The sequence below is a fragment of the Solanum pennellii genome, chromosome 1 (genome assembly GCF_001406875.1).
Source record: "Solanum pennellii chromosome 1, SPENNV200".
Classification (NCBI taxonomy): Eukaryota; Viridiplantae; Streptophyta; class Magnoliopsida; order Solanales; family Solanaceae; genus Solanum; species Solanum pennellii.
The window spans coordinates 99,581,482-99,600,120 of NC_028637.1; the positions used below are offsets into that span (position 1 = coordinate 99,581,482).

The 18,639-nt window shown below is 31.7% G+C and overlaps 2 protein-coding genes across 7 annotated transcripts; one reads left to right on the forward strand and one right to left on the reverse strand.

Moving 5' to 3' along the window:
- Positions 1 to 2,168: 2,168 nt before the first annotated feature.
- LOC107008610 (probable serine/threonine-protein kinase PBL7) lies at positions 2,169 to 5,542 on the reverse strand. Its single transcript, XM_015207722.2, has 6 exons — positions 5,033 to 5,542; positions 4,585 to 4,835; positions 3,302 to 3,690; positions 2,926 to 3,058; positions 2,650 to 2,739; positions 2,169 to 2,557 (listed from the first exon to the last, which is right to left on the reverse strand). Exons 1-6 carry the CDS (start codon positions 5,304 to 5,306, stop codon positions 2,396 to 2,398), a joined length of 1,299 nt encoding a protein of 432 aa, XP_015063208.1. The 5' UTR covers positions 5,307 to 5,542; the 3' UTR covers positions 2,169 to 2,395.
- Positions 5,543 to 9,244: 3,702 nt separating this feature from the next.
- LOC107029214 (probable E3 ubiquitin-protein ligase LUL4) lies at positions 9,245 to 17,606 on the forward strand. Of its 6 annotated transcripts, none has more exons than XR_003578495.1 (6): positions 9,245 to 9,965; positions 13,454 to 13,961; positions 14,967 to 15,069; positions 15,228 to 15,262; positions 15,843 to 15,903; positions 17,050 to 17,606. XR_003578495.1 is itself a non-coding variant. In XM_015232224.2 (5 exons), the coding sequence occupies exons 1-4, from the start codon at positions 9,427 to 9,429 to the stop codon at positions 15,236 to 15,238; spliced, it is 1,161 nt and encodes a 386-aa protein (XP_015087710.1). In that variant the 5' UTR covers positions 9,245 to 9,426; the 3' UTR covers positions 15,239 to 15,262; positions 15,843 to 17,606. The 6 variants fall into 6 exon arrangements, 2 of the variants coding, with proteins under 2 accessions (XP_015087710.1, XP_027772927.1); XR_003578496.1 differs by having other exon boundaries at positions 17,057 to 17,606; XR_001458245.2 differs by having other exon boundaries at positions 17,308 to 17,606.
- The last annotated feature ends 1,033 nt before the right edge of the window (positions 17,607 to 18,639 follow it).

The window sequence follows — 18,639 nt, forward strand, 5'->3', positions numbered from 1 at the left end:
CTTTTTGAATATTATCTGAGCAGATTTTACCATTAAATACAAATTTTATATAATTTTCAGACATTATTCATACATTTGTAATACTTCACCTGTACAAAGAATTATATCTAATTATTATTTGTCTAGTTAATAAATGTACGTTTTTCTATTTTCTTTACAAATCAACTAACACGCGAATCTTCAATTCAATTACAACTCAAACACATTTATATTTACTTATCGTTTTTCAAAATGCCATACGTAACTTGATTGTTTATCCAAAAAAAGAACATACAAACTATATTTTAGATCTAACAATAATAAAAAAAAATCGAACACTTTTATACATGTACAAAACAATAAATTTAATTAAAACCAACAATTCATAATCAAAACAACAAATCATAACAAAAATCAATATGACGAATTCCACTTTCCACCATGTTTTATTAATATCGACACATTGTGCTCCATCAAATCAAATCAAATTGTTTTCAACGCCAAAATTTATTCAACTACTAATAAAAAATGAAAATAAAATCTGCAAATCTCAAAAAGATTGTGAAATTTTGGAAAACAAAATGACATGTACGTTCATGCCAATTTAGTAGAGCTTTTCAAGGAATTAAATCAAAAATTAATATCATTTAAACTAATTTGAGAGAATTAAGGCAACTAACTAATCTAAAAAAATTTAAAATCCCTTAAAACGTGCTAATTTATTAACAGTAATTAATAATTATATTTAATTTATTTAATAAAAGATCCCATTTTCCATTATTAATTTGTCCGTTTTTTAAATTTATTTTTTATTTTAACAACTCTTTTTAATAATTTAAAATTAACATTATATATTTTTTTAAAATGCTATAACTTGAGATATTAAATGTTATACAATGAAATTCAAACTCTAGTGCTATAACTTGAGAATATTACTATAAAAAATGCTATATACCTAATTTACACTAGTCAAGCACGAAATTCACATATAACTATGATGACCCATATCAAAAATCTATATATTAGACGTGTATTTTACTAAAAATAATTATCTCATATCGATTATTTACTAAATTAGGATATAATTAATTGATTTTTTTTTTCATTTTACCTCTACTATTGAGACGGTCTTTGGAATGTGAATAACTCCAATACTAGCTTATTTTAAGTGCATTGATATGCAAAAAAATGAAAAAATAGTAAACTTGATAAGCTTATTACTGTGTAAAATAAAAAATGTTTACATATAAGAGGAAGTACTTTACATGTCAGGTGTTCAAAGTTTGTTGAAATTATTTACTATAAGTTTAAGCAATCAAAGACAATTTTTCTTATTTAATTATATTTTTAAAACTGGATAATCACCATCCACACTCCACAGTACTTTTGTATAAGTGTCTGATATCTAAATTTTATAATTGTAACAAAATCAACAAGGTAGTCTGACATAATTTTAGAATATAATCACATTAGGAATATGGACAAGGAGCTAGCTGACATAATAATAAGTATAGTTTTTATCTTATCTTCTAATATTCTCCTTGCCTGTGCTATAAGGGGTAAATCCAGTTGTACCTTGCACAAAATTCAACAAAAGTACCCTTAGTAGTACTAAAGAATAAATCCAGTTAGTTTCTTATGATCCCTCTTAAAGTCAATTTCACTAATTTTTAAAGTTAAATTAAATCATATCAATTCAATATTTTAAATAAAAAATTTTGATATTAAAAAACTATACGAAAAGTATTATACATTACAATTTTTTTGTACATTACTACGATGAAAAAAACATATTATAAAATGCTAATCAAAGTTTTAACAGTTTGATTCGTAAAAAGAAAATCATGACGAAGAAAATTGGACGCAACAGTATGATAATTGTCACAATATGTGCTATCTGTTAGCCATTATTAACTTTTTCCATTTTCATATTGTCTGACCTGTTTGTCTAATGTTGTTCTTTTTTTTTTGTTATGAATATCTACTCTTGTATCATTAGTTTAGCGTCATGTTTGATTGATTTGGGTCATCTCAGTCTATCATTTGTTTCTCAGGATGTTGGCGTTACCCAACAATAATGTCATATGGCATTGAAGCTGTCCCTTCTAATTTTTTTTTAAAAAAAAATCCTACTTGATCATACACTTGACATAGTTAAAAAATCTTATTCTATTAAAACAAAGCTGAATTATATTATAATTATCGTGTTTATTATCATTACTAGACGATGAAGCATACTAAAATGGTTTATTAGAGTTGAAGGTGCTACTATTTGAATATTATAATACATAAGCCTTATTGCTTTAACCAGATATCTGTTACACGTTGTCTGTCAATCTCCAACATTTGATCAAATAACTTTTGTGGAAATCATGAATAATGTTGGAAATGTCTTCAGATTCCGATTTAATGGCTCCTAAGACCTTGGACTCACAGTGTGGTTATATGATCTGAAGGAATTGGCAGAGCATGAAGAAGAGTATGTCTTAACAAGAGGTACTAAGGATTGCACAACATCTGTCATTAACGGACGATAATCTGCTTCTGTTTGAACACACATTGCTGCTATAGCAGCTACCTGTTTTAGCAAAAAACATATTAGATTTGGTTTCATATGTAGTATTACAAGAATGATTATAAAAAAGTAGTATAATGTTATGACACATTTACCTGGATTAGATCCTTCTTCGTGTACTGTCCTTGTAACGTTGGATCAACCATTTCAACTACTTTTTCTCTGTTTGTCAACCTTGGAAGAGCCTAATATAACAGAGATAACGTATTCAGGCATTTTTTTTTATCAAACACCTGAATCTACTATGTTATTGTTATTAACTTATATATACTGACAATGTTATAAATAGTTGTTATACTATCAATTATCAGGTCATGAAGTAAGACACGTAACGTGCTACAACTTGTTAAAATACATTATTAGTTACTGACCCATGAGACAAGCACATGTTCTCCAGGAGGCCTCTTTGTATCAATTGGTACACGGCCTGTCAATAGCTCTAGAAGAACCACACCATAACTGTATACGTCTGATTTTGTTGTAAGTTTGCCAGTTGAAGCATACCTGTTTTGAGAAATTGAGTTGGTTAATGGTCACAAAAAAATCGAAAGATGTTACCTGTAGGTTAGAATAACTGAGGTGTGGAGGACCATTTTTATTTCAGGGAAGTATGTTAAGTGTCAGCTGTAAGTCTTGAAGAAATAACAGAAAGTGACAATGTGCTAAGATAGAAACTGAAGCCTCTCCATGTGCAATATTGTCTTATTTTACTCATTGATTGATCAAGCATGGAGATGTTATACTCACTCTGGGGCCAAATATCCCGTGGTCCCTAATACTCGCGTTGAGATCAGACCGTTCAATTTGTCTGAGCCAATTTTTGCTAGCCCAAAATCAGACACCTTAGCTCTGAAATTTTGATCAAGTAGAACATTACTGCACTTGAAATCTCTGTGGATAACTGATGGAGTTGTGTGCTCATGTAGATATTCCAAAGCTCTAGCACAATCAAGGGCTATTCTTAACCTAATTTCCCAGTTCAATGAGTTCGTGGATTGTTTATGCGCGTTGTGGAGATGCTGTTGGAGTGAACCATTAGGCATATAGTCAAAAATTAGGAGCCTGTGGTGTTGGTCTGCGCAGTAGCCAAGAAGTTCAACCAAGTAAGGAGAGTGTAAGCGACTTAATAAATCCACCTGCCATAACAGAGAAACAACAATTACCCCTCAATAACGAACAAGTTAAGGTCAGTTATATAAATCCTTACGGTCCATATACATTCATGTGTATTTTTTGCTACAGTATTGCAATCATATGATGTATTTACATTGTGATATTTTATTTAGATAATGGCTCTGAGAAACATGGTTCTGATAGCTTGACAATTTGACATTCCTGATATGCTTTAATTACTAAAGAAACTGCCAAAGTACCATCACATGTCTCTATATAATATATTTCTTTGCATGTTATCCTAGGGCCTTTTTCTATTGTCTTTTCCAAGGATAAATAATATCATAAAAAAGGAGGAAAAAAGTCAACACCTTTTGGAATAAAAAAATNCAATTTGACATTCCTGATATGCTTTAATTACTAAAGAAACTGCCAAAGTACCATCACATGTCTGTATATAATATATTTCTTTGCATGTTATCCTAGGGCCTTTTTCTATTGTCTTTTCCAAGGATAAATAATATCATAAAAAAGGAGAAAAAAAGTCAACACCTTTTGGAATAAAAAAATTTTCACCCTTGAGTAATCCTTTAAATTAAAGACAACTTGAAAATGTACACCTTTTGTATATAGCACTCAAACCACTTAAATCAGCAATTTTCTCAAGTAACTATTCTGTCCCCCTACCCCACCCCATACACAATACACAGTGAATGAATAAAAAGTTATTTACTTTCTTTTTTTATGTCCGTTAATAAAATATATTCTTATTTTTTTCTTAAATTTTATGTGAAGTCAAACTACCGACTGCGTTACATAAATTGAGACAATGAGAGTAGTAATAATGCGTGAATTGGAAACAATGTAAGTGGATGAAGAAAGTTAAAGAAGAGGCAATAAATGAAGTGATGACAGACCTCTAATCTAAAAGAACGTTCCCATTGCTTGCCTTCCCTTTGCAGAACTTTAATTGCAGCCACAGTTCCATCAATGAGGACTCCTCTGTAGACAACCCCATAACCTCCATTGCCAATCACATTTGCCTCACTAAATTTGTCTGTAGACATCTCCAGCTGCTTGTATGTAAATACTTGAACTCCTCTCAATTTTGTTTCTGGCATCCTCCCTGAACTTCCTCCATGTCCAGGTAGACATCCACCCTTTACATCTGCCCATCACATTGTCATATAAACATTAAAAAAAATTGAGTGGTTCCATATTTGAACAATAGTTCTAGCACGTAGACGAATTCAGGATTTAAATTTAACATATTCAACTTTTACTTTCTCGGAACTAAATAGTGATTTATTCATCATCCATGCTCCATTTAAAAAAGGAATGATATGAAGTATGAATTCGTGTTACCTGGACTTAAATGGATGTCGATGGTACTATGTGCAACGAACATACAATTGTTTTTGTTGATGACACTTTTTGAACTATTATTAGTCCCATTGTGTTTGGCTGATTGTATGCGCTTAAGCATGACTATGAGAAGAGATATTGCAATAAGCAGGATTATAATTATGATTGGAACGATGATAAGGAGAACGGATGTCGAAGGGAGTATGTCATTGTGCTGGTGGTTTTTATGACTTTGAGATTCAGAGTGATGATGGTTTTGGCTGTAGTTATCCATGATCACAGAGAGAACAAAAACAAGGAAGACAGGAAATGGAGTTTTTTTTTATGTGTGTGTGAGAAAAAAATGATGAGGTTTCAATATGAGAATATGGAATTTGTTTTTTTTAGGATTTGTAGATTGAAGTTAGAGCCACATGATTGCTTGAAATTTTGCCTTGATAGGAGGTAATATTGCCCTACATACATACAATTGACACATGATGACTCATTCACTCACACATATAAATGGTTTCTCTGTACTTCATTCTGTCCCTTCTTTTGTTATTATATAGAGGTCTAGTCTCTGTCTTGCTTTCACAAAAACAACTTTTTTGGAACGTCTAGCACCATATTTCAATTCACTTTTAGGTCTCAAATTATTAGTAGCTCAAAAATCAACTTGCTCTCTGCCCATATTTTATCATTGAGAACCGTGGTAAAAATGGTCATAATCTATACACCCTTTTATCTCTGTTAGTCAAATCTAAATTGGTCGAATCAGTAAATTCTGAACTTTGAGGAAAAGAAAATTAAATGGATAAATTGACATGTACTAGAATTGCATGTTGACTGGGGAATACTTAAAAAAAACTATGGGATCCGCAATTAGTGTTCATTTCGAGGTCAAAATATGCCCTGAATTTCAGGGCAAACTTATTAGGGACCTATATTTCATATTTAGTGAATTAGCTGCAATTCTATAACCTAATGTTTGCCCCTATTTGTATACTTGCATGTGACATTTCAACAGGAAGAGTTGCTCTACAATTTAAGCAAGAGGGAAATATTTCATATTTATATTTATTTAAGCGTCATCATACTTAACCATCATGACTATGAAAGTTTCTAAAAATGACACCGCTTGATTTGACTCGATTAGGTAAGGAACTACATCCAAACTTAAAAAATAGGAATGAAATGGAAGGACATGAGAAATAATCTCGTGATACATTTCATAATCTTACAGAATAATAGAGAGTGACATTTCTTCACTATGCTAGATACATATATATTATGTAACCATGTGGTTGTACATATCGCATTTGGAATATCCTTTCACTAATTAAACCAACCCTTAAACAGTGTTGTAGGAAATCCAAAAGTTGATATGTACAATAATGGTAGTAGCACTTTTACAACTTTTCTGGTACAAAGTTGGACATAGGTAGGCCTAAATCTTAGCTAATTCCTTCTTTTAATCAAACATTTTAATTTTCCAAATTCCTATGGATTCCATATATTTTTAAAATTATTCATTAGTTGAATTTTGATTACTCTAAATCAGAGTTAATAATTAAGGATGGGGTTGGCTATCTATTGGAATATTCTTTAAACATAAGTTGGATAGCAACGGCGAGTTCCCATTTTTAACAAAATATTCTATAAGCATAAGCTAAACTAAACAATGAACAGTGCTGTTTTTAATACTAATAAAAGTTAGTATGAAATGGGCCTAGAAGACACGTAATATAAGATGGGCTGAATTATTCTTTGGGGATAACTCATTATTGTAAGAAGATGGACCTAAAAACTGGCTCTAAAGAAAATCTTTGCCATAAATGATGGGGCAACTTTCACATATAGCAAACAAAAAATTCATATTTGTAAGCTATAACAAACTTTGTATAAAACATAAAAACTGTATAATTCGCTATACATATACAAGTGTATAATTCGCTGGCCTAAATTGTATAATTCGCTGGCCTATTTCGCTGCAATTGTATAATTCGCTATCCTATTTTCACTGCAATTGTATAATGCACAATTGTATAATTCACTGCCTATTTCGCTGCAATATTAAGTGTATAGCAAGAAGATATGTGCTTTTCTTTCGCTTTATACAAAAATAGAAACACAATATATACACTTCTGTTGTATAAAGCTAGAGAAAATTGTATTTCATTGCAATTGTATAATTCGCAATTGTATAATTCGTTGACCTTTTTCTCTGCAATATTTTGAAGTAAAATATTTGTAAATTGTATAATTAAGTGTATAACACGAAGATATATATTTTTGCATGTGTATATACAATTTTCTCTCGCTTTATACAAAACAGAAACAGAATTATACACTTCTGTGTATAAAGCGAGAGAGGAGAGCGAGAATGGAGAGTGGCGAGCGAGATTTCTGGGAGAGAGACGCTGGTAAATTTTAGCTAATGTTTGTTATGGAGCACAATTAAATCAAACCCTAGCTATTCTATTTAATATAGGTTATTAGTTTGCTATTATATACAATTTTCCCTAAATGATATTAGGAAAAATTGTATATAATAACACACTAATAATTCAAATTAAATGTTATAATCATACTTGGACTTAATTGTGCCCTGTAGCAAACTGTATGTCTCTCTCTCAAACTCTCGCTCGCCACTCTTCCTCTCTCGCTCGCTCCCTTTCACTTTTATACAAACACAAATATATAAAATGTGTATGTGTTTGTATAAAGCGAGAGAAATTGTATATATACATATATTTTCATTCCCCTCTCCCAGATCTCTCTCTCCACTCTCATCTCTCTCGCTAACACAAACACAAACAAAATATATAAATTGTATTTCTGTTTGTAAAAAACGAAAGAAAATTGTATATGCACATGCAAATATATATATCTTCATCCTATACACTTATAATTATACAATTCAAATTTTTTCCCTGTCAATTTTCTTTTGTCTTTCTCTCTTTCTCGTTTTATACATACACAAATTATACAATTGATCTTTTGTATACAACTGCTTTCTTTTGTATATGTATAGCGAATTATACAAAAAAAAATCGTACATGTATAGCAAAATATACATATTTATATTTGCAACGGAGTGCAATTATGTAAAGTATAGATATAACATACAAATATGATTTTTATGTTCAATATATGTGAAATTTTTTTAGTCTAAAATGATCATGTAAGCCATTACTATCAATATTGTCCAAACTTCAATTTCAAATGCTTCTTCTCTAATTACAATCCAACGTCAAGTAGAACTCAAATCCATATAGGAGTAAATGGTGAGTACGGCTTATTCTCCTCGTAAAATTACATTAGATCAGTTGTTGTTGTGTCATGTATTATCCTAATGTCAATGTTTTTTCCTTTTGACATTTTAATAAATTTAAAAGTTGTACAATAAAATTGTAAATTTTTACTTGATAATATAACGTAATTAATATAAGAAACTACTGACATCTAGTGAGAAGTAAACAGTGTTTTTAGTTTGGTCCATGACCAAAAGACTCCGAGACCCTTAGTTTGCCGTCAAACTATTTTATTTGACATTGATCAAGATGGTATTGTGACGATATTAATTTAATTTAATAATAAACAATGAGTAATAATCATTGTTAGGCAAATTCATAAGCTAATATATATCTTTGACGGAATGCTTCTACTTTTGAATAAGCTATATGCTTATTTTTCTGTTTTGTACAGAGAAAAGTCTTTTATCATTTTTATTAATTAAACTGTATTTTAATCATTTTTATCAATAAAATAGTGAAATATCTTATAAACAAATATACTTCTAGATTTTGAACTTTCATTAAAAATGAATTACAACTATAACGTTTATTCTAGTTGTGGAATCAAAGTAACATAAAATAACTATACAGAGGTTTCTTAACATAGAAGTAATGATTTTTTGACATCATAATCATGGAGAAAATTAAAGAAAGGGCTTTGGAAATATCAAAATTGCTTCTGACGTCTTAATTTTAACTTGGTGCCTTCCATAGCCAAACAAATTAACCTCTTGTTTGGTTGTATTTGTACTTTGAACCAACAAAAGGAAGGTTCGTTGAGTTGGAAAATTGAATTCTTTTGTCATATAAATGAGATTAACTTGTAGATAAATTTGATAGATGATAGTGAATACATAATCTTATGTTGATAGAGAGATAATTTTAATATACTTTTTAATTTTGTTTATTTATTTAGATTAGATTTTATCTGCGTTTTGAAAAATATATGATTGTAATGAAAATTTTATGATAATAATTAATTGTTTTGGTTTTGAAATTATTTTTTCAGCAACTTAACTTCCTAATCACTTTCCCTTAACCGCGTGGGTCCCACATTCTTCTGCTGATCTCTTCAAAATTCATCTTCTACTGTTCATTTGCTTCTCCAAAAAAAAGATGGGAATTTCATGGAGTAAAAGGCATCAAAATCATCACCTCCACCACCCTCCTCCGCCGCCGCTTATGCCGCCACCGTCTTCTTCTATTGCTCCGCCCTTTCCTTCTCAGTCTTTACCACCACTGCCACCTCACCACCCAACCTACTCAGTTCCTACAACTTCTACAACACCTCCCCCATCCCGAAACCCTTATCCTTTACTAAACCCTCCTCCCCCGCCCAACTACCCGCCTCCTGCCAATTCAAACTACCATTTTAGTTTCAGTCAGTCCAGTTATGGTACTAGACCTGTACTCTATCAAAATCAGTATCCTCCTTATTATCATCATCCTCACAGTAATAACGGATGGGGTGGATTTCGGCCTCCGCCGCCTCCTCCACCGCCGTTGCCGGCGGTGCCGTATGTGGATCACCAAAATGCGAAGAAGATTAAGAATGATGTTAATGTTCATAAGGATACTATCAGGGTTCATGTTGACGAATTCAATAAGGATTTTCATTTGGTTTCGTTTACTTTCGATGCGCTTGTTGATGGAAGGTACTTGATCATATCTATCCTTGTACCTTTTATATATTTTGATTTGATTTTATATTTCATTTTTGTTTAGTTAATTATTATGCTATTAAGCTGAAGAACCTGCAATTAAGGATTAAAAGTATATTAGAATTGAAAATGAGTGAGTAATCTGTAACTGATCTTATGAGTTGAGCTGGAAAAGTGTTGCAAGCTTAGGATTATGTTTATAGATTGGCTGTTGTTAACTTGTTTTGATGGATTATTGTGGTATCGGTTAGAATTATGATCCCTTTCATAGTAATAGCTTTTGGTTCTATTATTTGAACTTAGAACTCAGGGATAGAAGGATTGTATCGCTGAAGCTGTGTAAGCCTGACAGTTTCGGATTGTCAGGAAAAAGTCAACTGTTAAGTATTGTTCTATGTGTCTGAAAAGAATAATATGGAATTAAATGCCAAATCTTGCAAACCAGAATTATTGGTTTTATCAACTATTACCATGCAAATACTTGATTACTTGTAGTGTTAGAGTTAAACTATTGACTTCCTTAATGTTGTATGGGAACTTGCAGTATATGCACTTTTGGGGCTTCATTGTATGATTGGTTTATATCCAACTGGTTATTTAAGATTTAAATTGAGGTATTTAGATGCCAATTCTTCTGTTTCTTCAATCGTTGAAATGATATTGAAGTAGTTGTGGAGAGAGATTCCCAATTCTAAGGCATGACAAAAGTATTATGGAAGGTATTATGAGTTATTTGTGAGGTGACCTTTTTCATTGCTATGTCTAATATGGAAAAAACTACATTAGAATGCTTTGAAGATTTGCCTAACTTTGGAAGATAAAACTTCTTAGATCATGGTCTCCAAACTAATAACTTATCTAATTTGATGAGCCTAATTTAGCTGAACTGTGGTCAATAATATGTTAACAACTGGTAAGGTGTTTTATTTCCCCTTTTTCTTTTACAATCTTGGGCTAAATTCCTTGTAAGTAATCTTAGGCTGACATTGACTATATTGTGCCTCTTACTAATGTGTATCTCGTTACTCAATATTGGGAATAGTGAATACAGATTATCAAGCTTTCAAATTTAAGGATGGTTTTGGTGAAACATATTGGAATCTATTACCTTACTGTGCCAGCAGGGAAATATTGTCATGTTAATTGGCTGAATCCAGCTTACTAACCTTGTTAGCAACACCAGGGAATGAACTAGTACATCCATATTGCCAATTGTAAATGGAAATGGATTTCTGGGATATAGCATGTATCCCTTGAATCTCTAGCTTCAAATAATGTTGATTTGATTGGAACAAATCAAATGTAACATAAAAAATATTTTTTCCCTTTGAACCTCTTGAACTTTAGACTATCTGAGGATACTTTGACTAGTTGGAATTCTATGCCTTGTCTCAATGTGAAGTCAACAAATACCTAATAAGTAAAGTTGTTATGAAGAAATTGAACAAGAAAAAGACAAGAATTACTAGATACCAATGAGTGTGGACTGGTCTTTGATTAGTAAAACGTTAACTGTTTTTTGTTGTCAAGTTGAAATTCCAAAGTTAAAATGATCAGTGGGAAAATATCGAACCTGTATTGCATCTTGTTGGTGGCATTTAGTGCTCTCTCAAGGTGTTTTAAGGTCTCTTCACAACCAGCTATTCTTTACTCAAATTTCATGAAGTGCAGCAAAAATATTCCTTGATGGAGACTAGATTTAATATAATACAAAAGACAATCCAGTGAAAAACTAATTTAATTAGGAATCATGGCATTTGCAATACACTTCTTTTCTTTTTGATGACCATGGTGTTTGGGTCGCCTTTCGCCCACCTCCACTACTTCTAGTCAATACCTGCCACCTCCCCCTAGCAACAGGTACCAAGTAAGAATCACCTAGTGCTTTTTTGGTCTCTACTTTGTTTTGAACCTGAGACCTCAAGATTCTTAACCACTTCATTTACCACTTGGCCCCACCCTTGTGTGCATTTGCAATATACTTTTTGACCAACTGAGGTTATATCAACTCATTTTCTTTGTTTAGGACTTATATTATTTGCTTGGTCATTATACCTGTGAGTTGAGATAATGACTGAAGCAAGTTACACTACCGAAATGCTTAATATGGTTGCTGTGTATGTAGTCTAAAGAGATTATGTAAAACTCAATCTCTCCACCAGATATACCATATAGCCAAGTTCAAAGAGAAACCATGAACCAAAAAAGAAGACCTTGCCCTACCCAGGAGTAAATATTTTGTAGTAGCCTCATTAGGCCATATATCTTTCTTGGTATATCTAGATAATAGGTAGGAGCATAAGCTGAAACACTTGGGGCTACAAAAATAGTTATTAAATCGTTAGCACCACATAAAACATCTGGTTCAATTTTGCTAGATGCTCCTTCATTAAAAAAATATGTTAGATGTACTGCTTCATTGTTTAAGAAAACCACATTGTTTCCTTCTATTTAAAAGCCCTTGTTTCAAGGACAAAACCCACAAAAGATGGATGTCACCAGTAGGCAGTTCTTCTGGATCAAGCCACTTCCTTAAAGATCAGATACCTAGATGGCAACATGATCTTTGTATTTTAATTAATTATAAATTGTATATATCTATCGGAAACAACCTCTCTACCCCACAAAAGAAGAGATAAGGTTTGTGTACATCCAAGGTGGGGTCACACCCGGTTTGTTATTGTTTGTTGTTTATATCTCAAAGAGGTCTTTGTTTAACATAATCCATTCATTATCTATATAAAGAGCATCTCTCACCAAAAGATCAATCTGATTCGTTTTTTGTGTTTCTATGAGAAGCTCAATGGAATGTAGTAAGTTGTCAACATATCACGCGAAAAAAATCCTTAATAAGTACTCCCTCTATCCTAATTTGTGTGGCACACTATTCTTTTTAGTCTGTCCCAATAAGAATATCACCTTTCTACAATTTAGAAACAATTGAACCTTAAAATTCCCTAATGATTTATAGTCACACAAATGTCACAAATTTCATAAGTCTTTCCTTTTAAAATTTTGTGCCTAGTAAAATGTTGTCACATTAAATAGGACGGATGGAGTAATATTTAAGGGCTGGGCCTCGCTGACCTTTTAGTTGACTACTTTTTTGGAGTCACGAATAGCATTTCAATAGAAAAGTAGCCTTATGGCTATCTCTTGAAGGTTTATATGGTCCTAAGTTTCTCTTTTTTTTTTTGTTTTCCACTGTTCTTGATGGAATTTTTGCAATAGAAATGAGTATATTTTTTCTGTGATAAATTTATACTGTGTGTACACACACACACACACAGTTATATCCGAACCCGAGCTGAGTAACGTAGGTTTCTTGGTTCCAATGATTGCTACTTCTTACTTTCGTTAGTGGTGCTGGTGCTATGCTTTCCTAGGTTGGCACTCATTTGATGCTTCTTGGACTAACACTTGTTATTTTGACAAAATGAAAGAAAAAAATTTATTTATGTTCTTTTGTCTTTTGACTGCAGTATCACCATTTTCTACTTTGCTAAGGAGGGACCCAACTGCAAATTCAATCCAGTATATCCTGAAATCAAGCCTGTTCAAATACCATTTGTAAAAGGACTGGGCCAAAAGTTTTGCCAGCCTTCTGGAACTGGAATTGACCTGGGCTTTTTTGATGTCAATGACCTATCAAAGCCTCTCCAAGGAGAAGAAATTTTCCCCCTTGTTATATCAGCTGAGTCATCTCTGTCATCAACACCACTGGATGAGAAGTATGTTGGGCAGTCACTGGAAAACTCTGCCCATTCACAGATAACTGAAGCCGTGCTAGTCAAGAATAATGAGGATCATTTTCAAGTGAAAGTGATCAAGCAGATTTTGTGGATTGAAGGAGTTCGCTATGAGCTGAGAGAGATTTATGGGATCAACAATTCAGAGGAAACTAATGTCAATGATGAGGAGTCAGGAAAAGAATGTGTAATTTGCATGACTGAGCCGAAAGACACAGCAGTTTTGCCATGTAGACATATGGTATGATCATTAACTTTGACAGTTGGTTTATTTCTTCAATATCTCAAGGTTAAAATATATGATAAGTATAGATAATTTGGTACATATTATTCTTGGACCTTACTTTTGTGTGTAGCCTGTTGAAAAAATGACATTGGATATTACATTCGTGTAAAGCTGTTCCGCTTAAAAACAAAAAGATTAGGAAAAACTGAAGGCTCTTCTCCAGATAGAGTTTACAGGTGCATAACATGGGCTATAAGATTTAGTGGATATTGATAACGCAGAACTTCGAGAATGCGTGGCCATTTCTGATGTCTCTGCTATTCACCAAGGCACATCCACTGATTGTTGTCTTGCATCTAGTATTAAAACTTTTGTATGTATCTGTTAGGTTATAGATGCTTCTTCGATACAAAATAACTGCAAACCGGTAAATGTGGTTGCAATTTAGCAGACTTGGTACTCCCAGTAACATACTGGAATGAGGAATCCAGACTTTATTGGAATTTCTCACTGAAAAGGCTTTAAAAGAAATTTACCACTAATATGCTAATATGTTTGGAATGGTAAATAATTCAAGGATAATAATTTGTTAAAACTTTCTTCTTTGATGTATTATGTGGCATAAGTGGCAGGGAACTCTCAATAGAAGGAAGAGAAATTGACTTCATGTTTTATCACCATTAGATATGCTCAAGAAGTGGAAAGATATTCCGAGTTTTTAGAACCCAGAGGGACTTAAAGCTAACTAATGATTGAGTGTCCCCTGAAGCTATGTTTGTAGTGTTTGAGAATGCTTTATTTTATCATTTGATCTCTCCTTTGATCAGTTCCTGTGGGAACTTATTAAATTGCCTTATGTTGAATAAAAAACGAAAAAGAAGAAACTTAGGAAAGCAAGAGAATGAAGTACTAAGTATACTATCCTAGCAGGAAGTTCTCTTGTTTTATAGTTGTGACCTTTTAAATTCTCAATATTTTTCCTCTTTGATGTCCGTTAGCTGTGGTGTTTCAATTTTGCAGTGTTTGTGTGGTGAGTGTGCCAAAGAACTGAGGCATCAATCAAATAAGTGCCCCATATGCCGCCAACCCATTGAGGAACTTCTGGAGATTAAGGTCAAAGAAGGTAAAACTTAGACGATAAGAGTCCATTGTTTGATGATATCGAAACTAATCTAAACATTTCTTAAGGAAGACAGAAATTTTATGCAGTATCTAATGAGTGATGTAAGAGGCTGTATTTCTTCTGTTTTCAACCTTAACCTATATTTTTCTGCTTTGTAGCGGCATCATAAGCTGGGATACGGTGACAGTCGAAGGTTTGTGTTTTTGGTGTACTATTCAGTGTGTGATTGTATAGCACAGAGATTGTATATAATACGGTGAATAATACAAAGTTTTTGTCAAGATTTTCATCTTTTTCTGAAAGGAAATTTTATAGACTAATAATCTTCATCCCTTTATTTCTTGAGTTAAATGGGTTGAGGACCCCATTGTCTTTCCTCTTTTGCATTTCCCGTTTTCATATGTGATGGAGAAAAAGTAAGTGGGAATATTTGTACTGCAAGTAAAGAGGAGAAAAAGAGCACATGAAGAATCTAGGCTTTGGCTCTAGTAGGATTTTGAGAAGACAAAAGGCTGAAATGTTGTCTGATAGTATATTTGAATGGGGGAATAAGTAGATTGGAAGAGGAGACAATTTTGAATGACGAGAAAGAGCAAAAGTGACTATGCTGATCCCAAGGTTTGAACTTTGATGCATCACTGGATCATGTTTCTCATTTTCTTGACACCAAAGTAGGAAAAAGTGTGCTTTAAACATAGTAGTAGCAAGTTTATTTCCTGCTTACAGAATTGCTTTCCTTTTTCACTTCCCTTTTTTGGGGTTTTCAAATGCAGAGTCAAAGTTGGGAAAGAAAGAATATAACTGGTGTGGGAAAACATTGAGAAGAATCAAAATGTAAGTTTCCTAAAGCTTTTCCTTTTTTTTTCAATGGAAAACTACATTTTAAGAAAAAGTTTTTGCTCTCTGTGATCCCCAAAATATAGCTAGTATTGTAGTACACTATAGACAATAGAGAAATTTTTGTTACAAGGGTGAGTGAGTTGAAAAAAAATTGAAGTGGTGACAACGGCAACAGCTATGGCCTAATGGGACAGCTAGCGTGCCTTAGTGTAACCTAACGGTAAGTAGTTGTTCACAATTAACTTGACATTCCTTAAGAAACTGTAAATAGAAGGATAATTTTATTATATCATCCTTAAAATATAATAAATACAATATGTTGAAAAAATGTAACAAGGAGATGACTATAATTAATGATAAGGGTAAATTCAAAATTAAGTATAAAATTATTCATTGATTTTATAAAGTGGACAAATATTATTGGACGGGAGAATATTTATTTTTTCTGTAGATTGTTTTAGAAAAGGAAGAGGAAATTTAACTACTTAAAATACAAAACATGTAGGTAGTTTATTCGAAAGAAAACATATTCATACGTGAAAACAAACATGTACACTCTAAATTAGTTTTTGCGTATATGAATTGCTCAAATTCTTCTTTTGGTTTATCCAAAGAGTATGAATACATATAAGGAAAATACTCAAACTTGCCCTATACTATATCCTCTATTATACTTTTTCCATTCTTATGTCGTTGAAAAATCATCTCATTGTTTAGCCATAAACTCAATGGAGCTCTAACGTATGACGAGTACATTTTGTCAAAAATGATTCGACGAAAAATGCATAAATTTATCCTCGAATTTTGACTATATATGCCTTGAACTTTGAGTACAGTTTGAGGTGTCAAAATGAACTTTTTCCTAGCATAGGTAAAATAAGAGCATAAATTATATATAATCAATAATGGAAACTGGAGTTGCTCAACAGGAGAATTGATAAAAGGGAATTGAGATCATACTGATGTGAACGAAGTGAAAAGATTGAACATGAAAAATTATAACTTTTCCATATATATTTTAATTAAATGCAGAGAATTTTCTTTGATTTTATAAATTTTGTATTGGGCAAAATAAGATACTATTAAATGAAACTATTATGGTTAAACAAAATAGCGTAATAATATAATAATATAAAATAGATTCCAGATTGATGGTGATAGAAACCCTAATCCAAAAGGATTGGCGTGAAGTAGGAACTGGCAACAGTGAGGCAGACAGGGAGGTTTGTCCCCCGACAACAGTAGATGCGTCTTCGCCACATTGCGAGTTTGATCCGAATTTAATATTTCTTATTTCAAATACGATATCAACAAAATTAATTATTTTAATTCGAGCTCATCTAAATTCAATATTTTAATTTCTTTTAACTTATTTTTATTTCAAATTCAATTAAAAAGGCGGATCCCACAAAACAAACAATCAACAGGACACAGAGCTTTCAAGTACCAAAAGTACCATCAATATTTGACGTAAAATATTATTTTCTTGCACATGGCTATAGTGTGAATTATTGATAGAGGAATAGCTGGCTTTTCTATTTTTAATATAATAGTTTTTGTGTGATTTGTTTTTAATTGTAAATCCAATGGAAAGAATTGGACAGTTGGTTGTTGTGTAGTCTCTTCATTGGGGTCCTCCTTCTTCACTTTCTTATCTGCTATAATAATGAAATGCAATTGAACATGATTAGAACCCATACTAGCAGCTACAATAACACTCACATTATTGTGATAACAACGATATACTAATTAATAGTGCTTCCATTAAATACGGGTCAAAGAAAAGTCCAATTTGGTGGCATAATGCTATATTCAGTAATAATTGAAAACTAAAAAACAATAATATAAAGTTAAAAGTTCATTGGAATGGTGTGGTACGGTATATATCGAAATATTATATCATATTAAAGTTTTTATATTGTGATTTATTATTATGATATCTGGAATGGTATATTATCTTCATTCTTAATATTTTTTGGTATTCGGTATGATATTTGGTATTTAGACAACATATCGAAATATTAAATATCATATCAAAATATATAGTTACATAAATGACATAAATATATTAAAATAATAATAAGTATGCAATCTAGTATTAGTATAAAGTATAAATTAAATCTGTAGAAGTTAAAACTGTGACTATTCTATTTTAACTGAAATGTGTTTAACTATAATTTATTAACAAAAAGAGTTGTTTGTATTTTAATTTGCAAATATATTTCTACATATGTAATGTGTTGATTTGACATAATTGAGATTTTTTTTTATTGTCGAAGTAATAATGTTCTATTACACGAGTACATATTTAATCAAAATCGAACAAACTTTGGTTACCGATTCATCTTATCGTAAAATATTAAAATCAAACTTCAACATACCGAACCAAACCAAATTAAATTGGTGTGACAATGATATAATATCTTAAAAACCAAATACCAATATTATAATATCAAAATTTTCGAATATCATATCGTACAATACAATGTCCACCTCTAATTAAGATCGATGGTGCTACTAATTCACTAACCATAAATCTTNTATCGTAAAATATTAAAATCAAACTTCAACATACCGAACCAAACCAAATTAAATTGGTGTGACGATGATATAATATCTTAAAAACCAAATACCAATATTATAATATCAAAATTTTCAAATATCATATCGTACAATACAATGTCCACCTCTAATTAAGATCGATGGTGCTACTAATTCACTAACCATAAA

Bases quoted from the DNA above. Each gene is read 5' to 3' on its own strand.
- LOC107008610 (XM_015207722.2), bottom strand. From the start codon at position 5,306: ATGGATAACTACAGCCAAAACCATCATCACTCTGAATCTCAAAGTCAT. The intron at 3,691-4,584 runs GTCTGTCATCAC...CTGTTATGGCAG, and splicing joins AACGTTCTTTTAGATTAGAG to GTGGATTTATTAAGTCGCTT. The intron at 2,558-2,649 runs GTAAATGTGTCA...TTGCTAAAACAG, and splicing joins CGAAGAAGGATCTAATCCAG to GTAGCTGCTATAGCAGCAAT.
- LOC107029214 (XM_015232224.2), top strand. From the start codon at position 9,427: ATGGGAATTTCATGGAGTAAAAGGCATCAAAATCATCACCTCCACCAC. The intron at 9,966-13,453 runs GTACTTGATCAT...TTTTGACTGCAG, and splicing joins GATGCGCTTGTTGATGGAAG to TATCACCATTTTCTACTTTG. The intron at 13,962-14,966 runs GTATGATCATTA...TCAATTTTGCAG, and splicing joins TTTTGCCATGTAGACATATG to TGTTTGTGTGGTGAGTGTGC.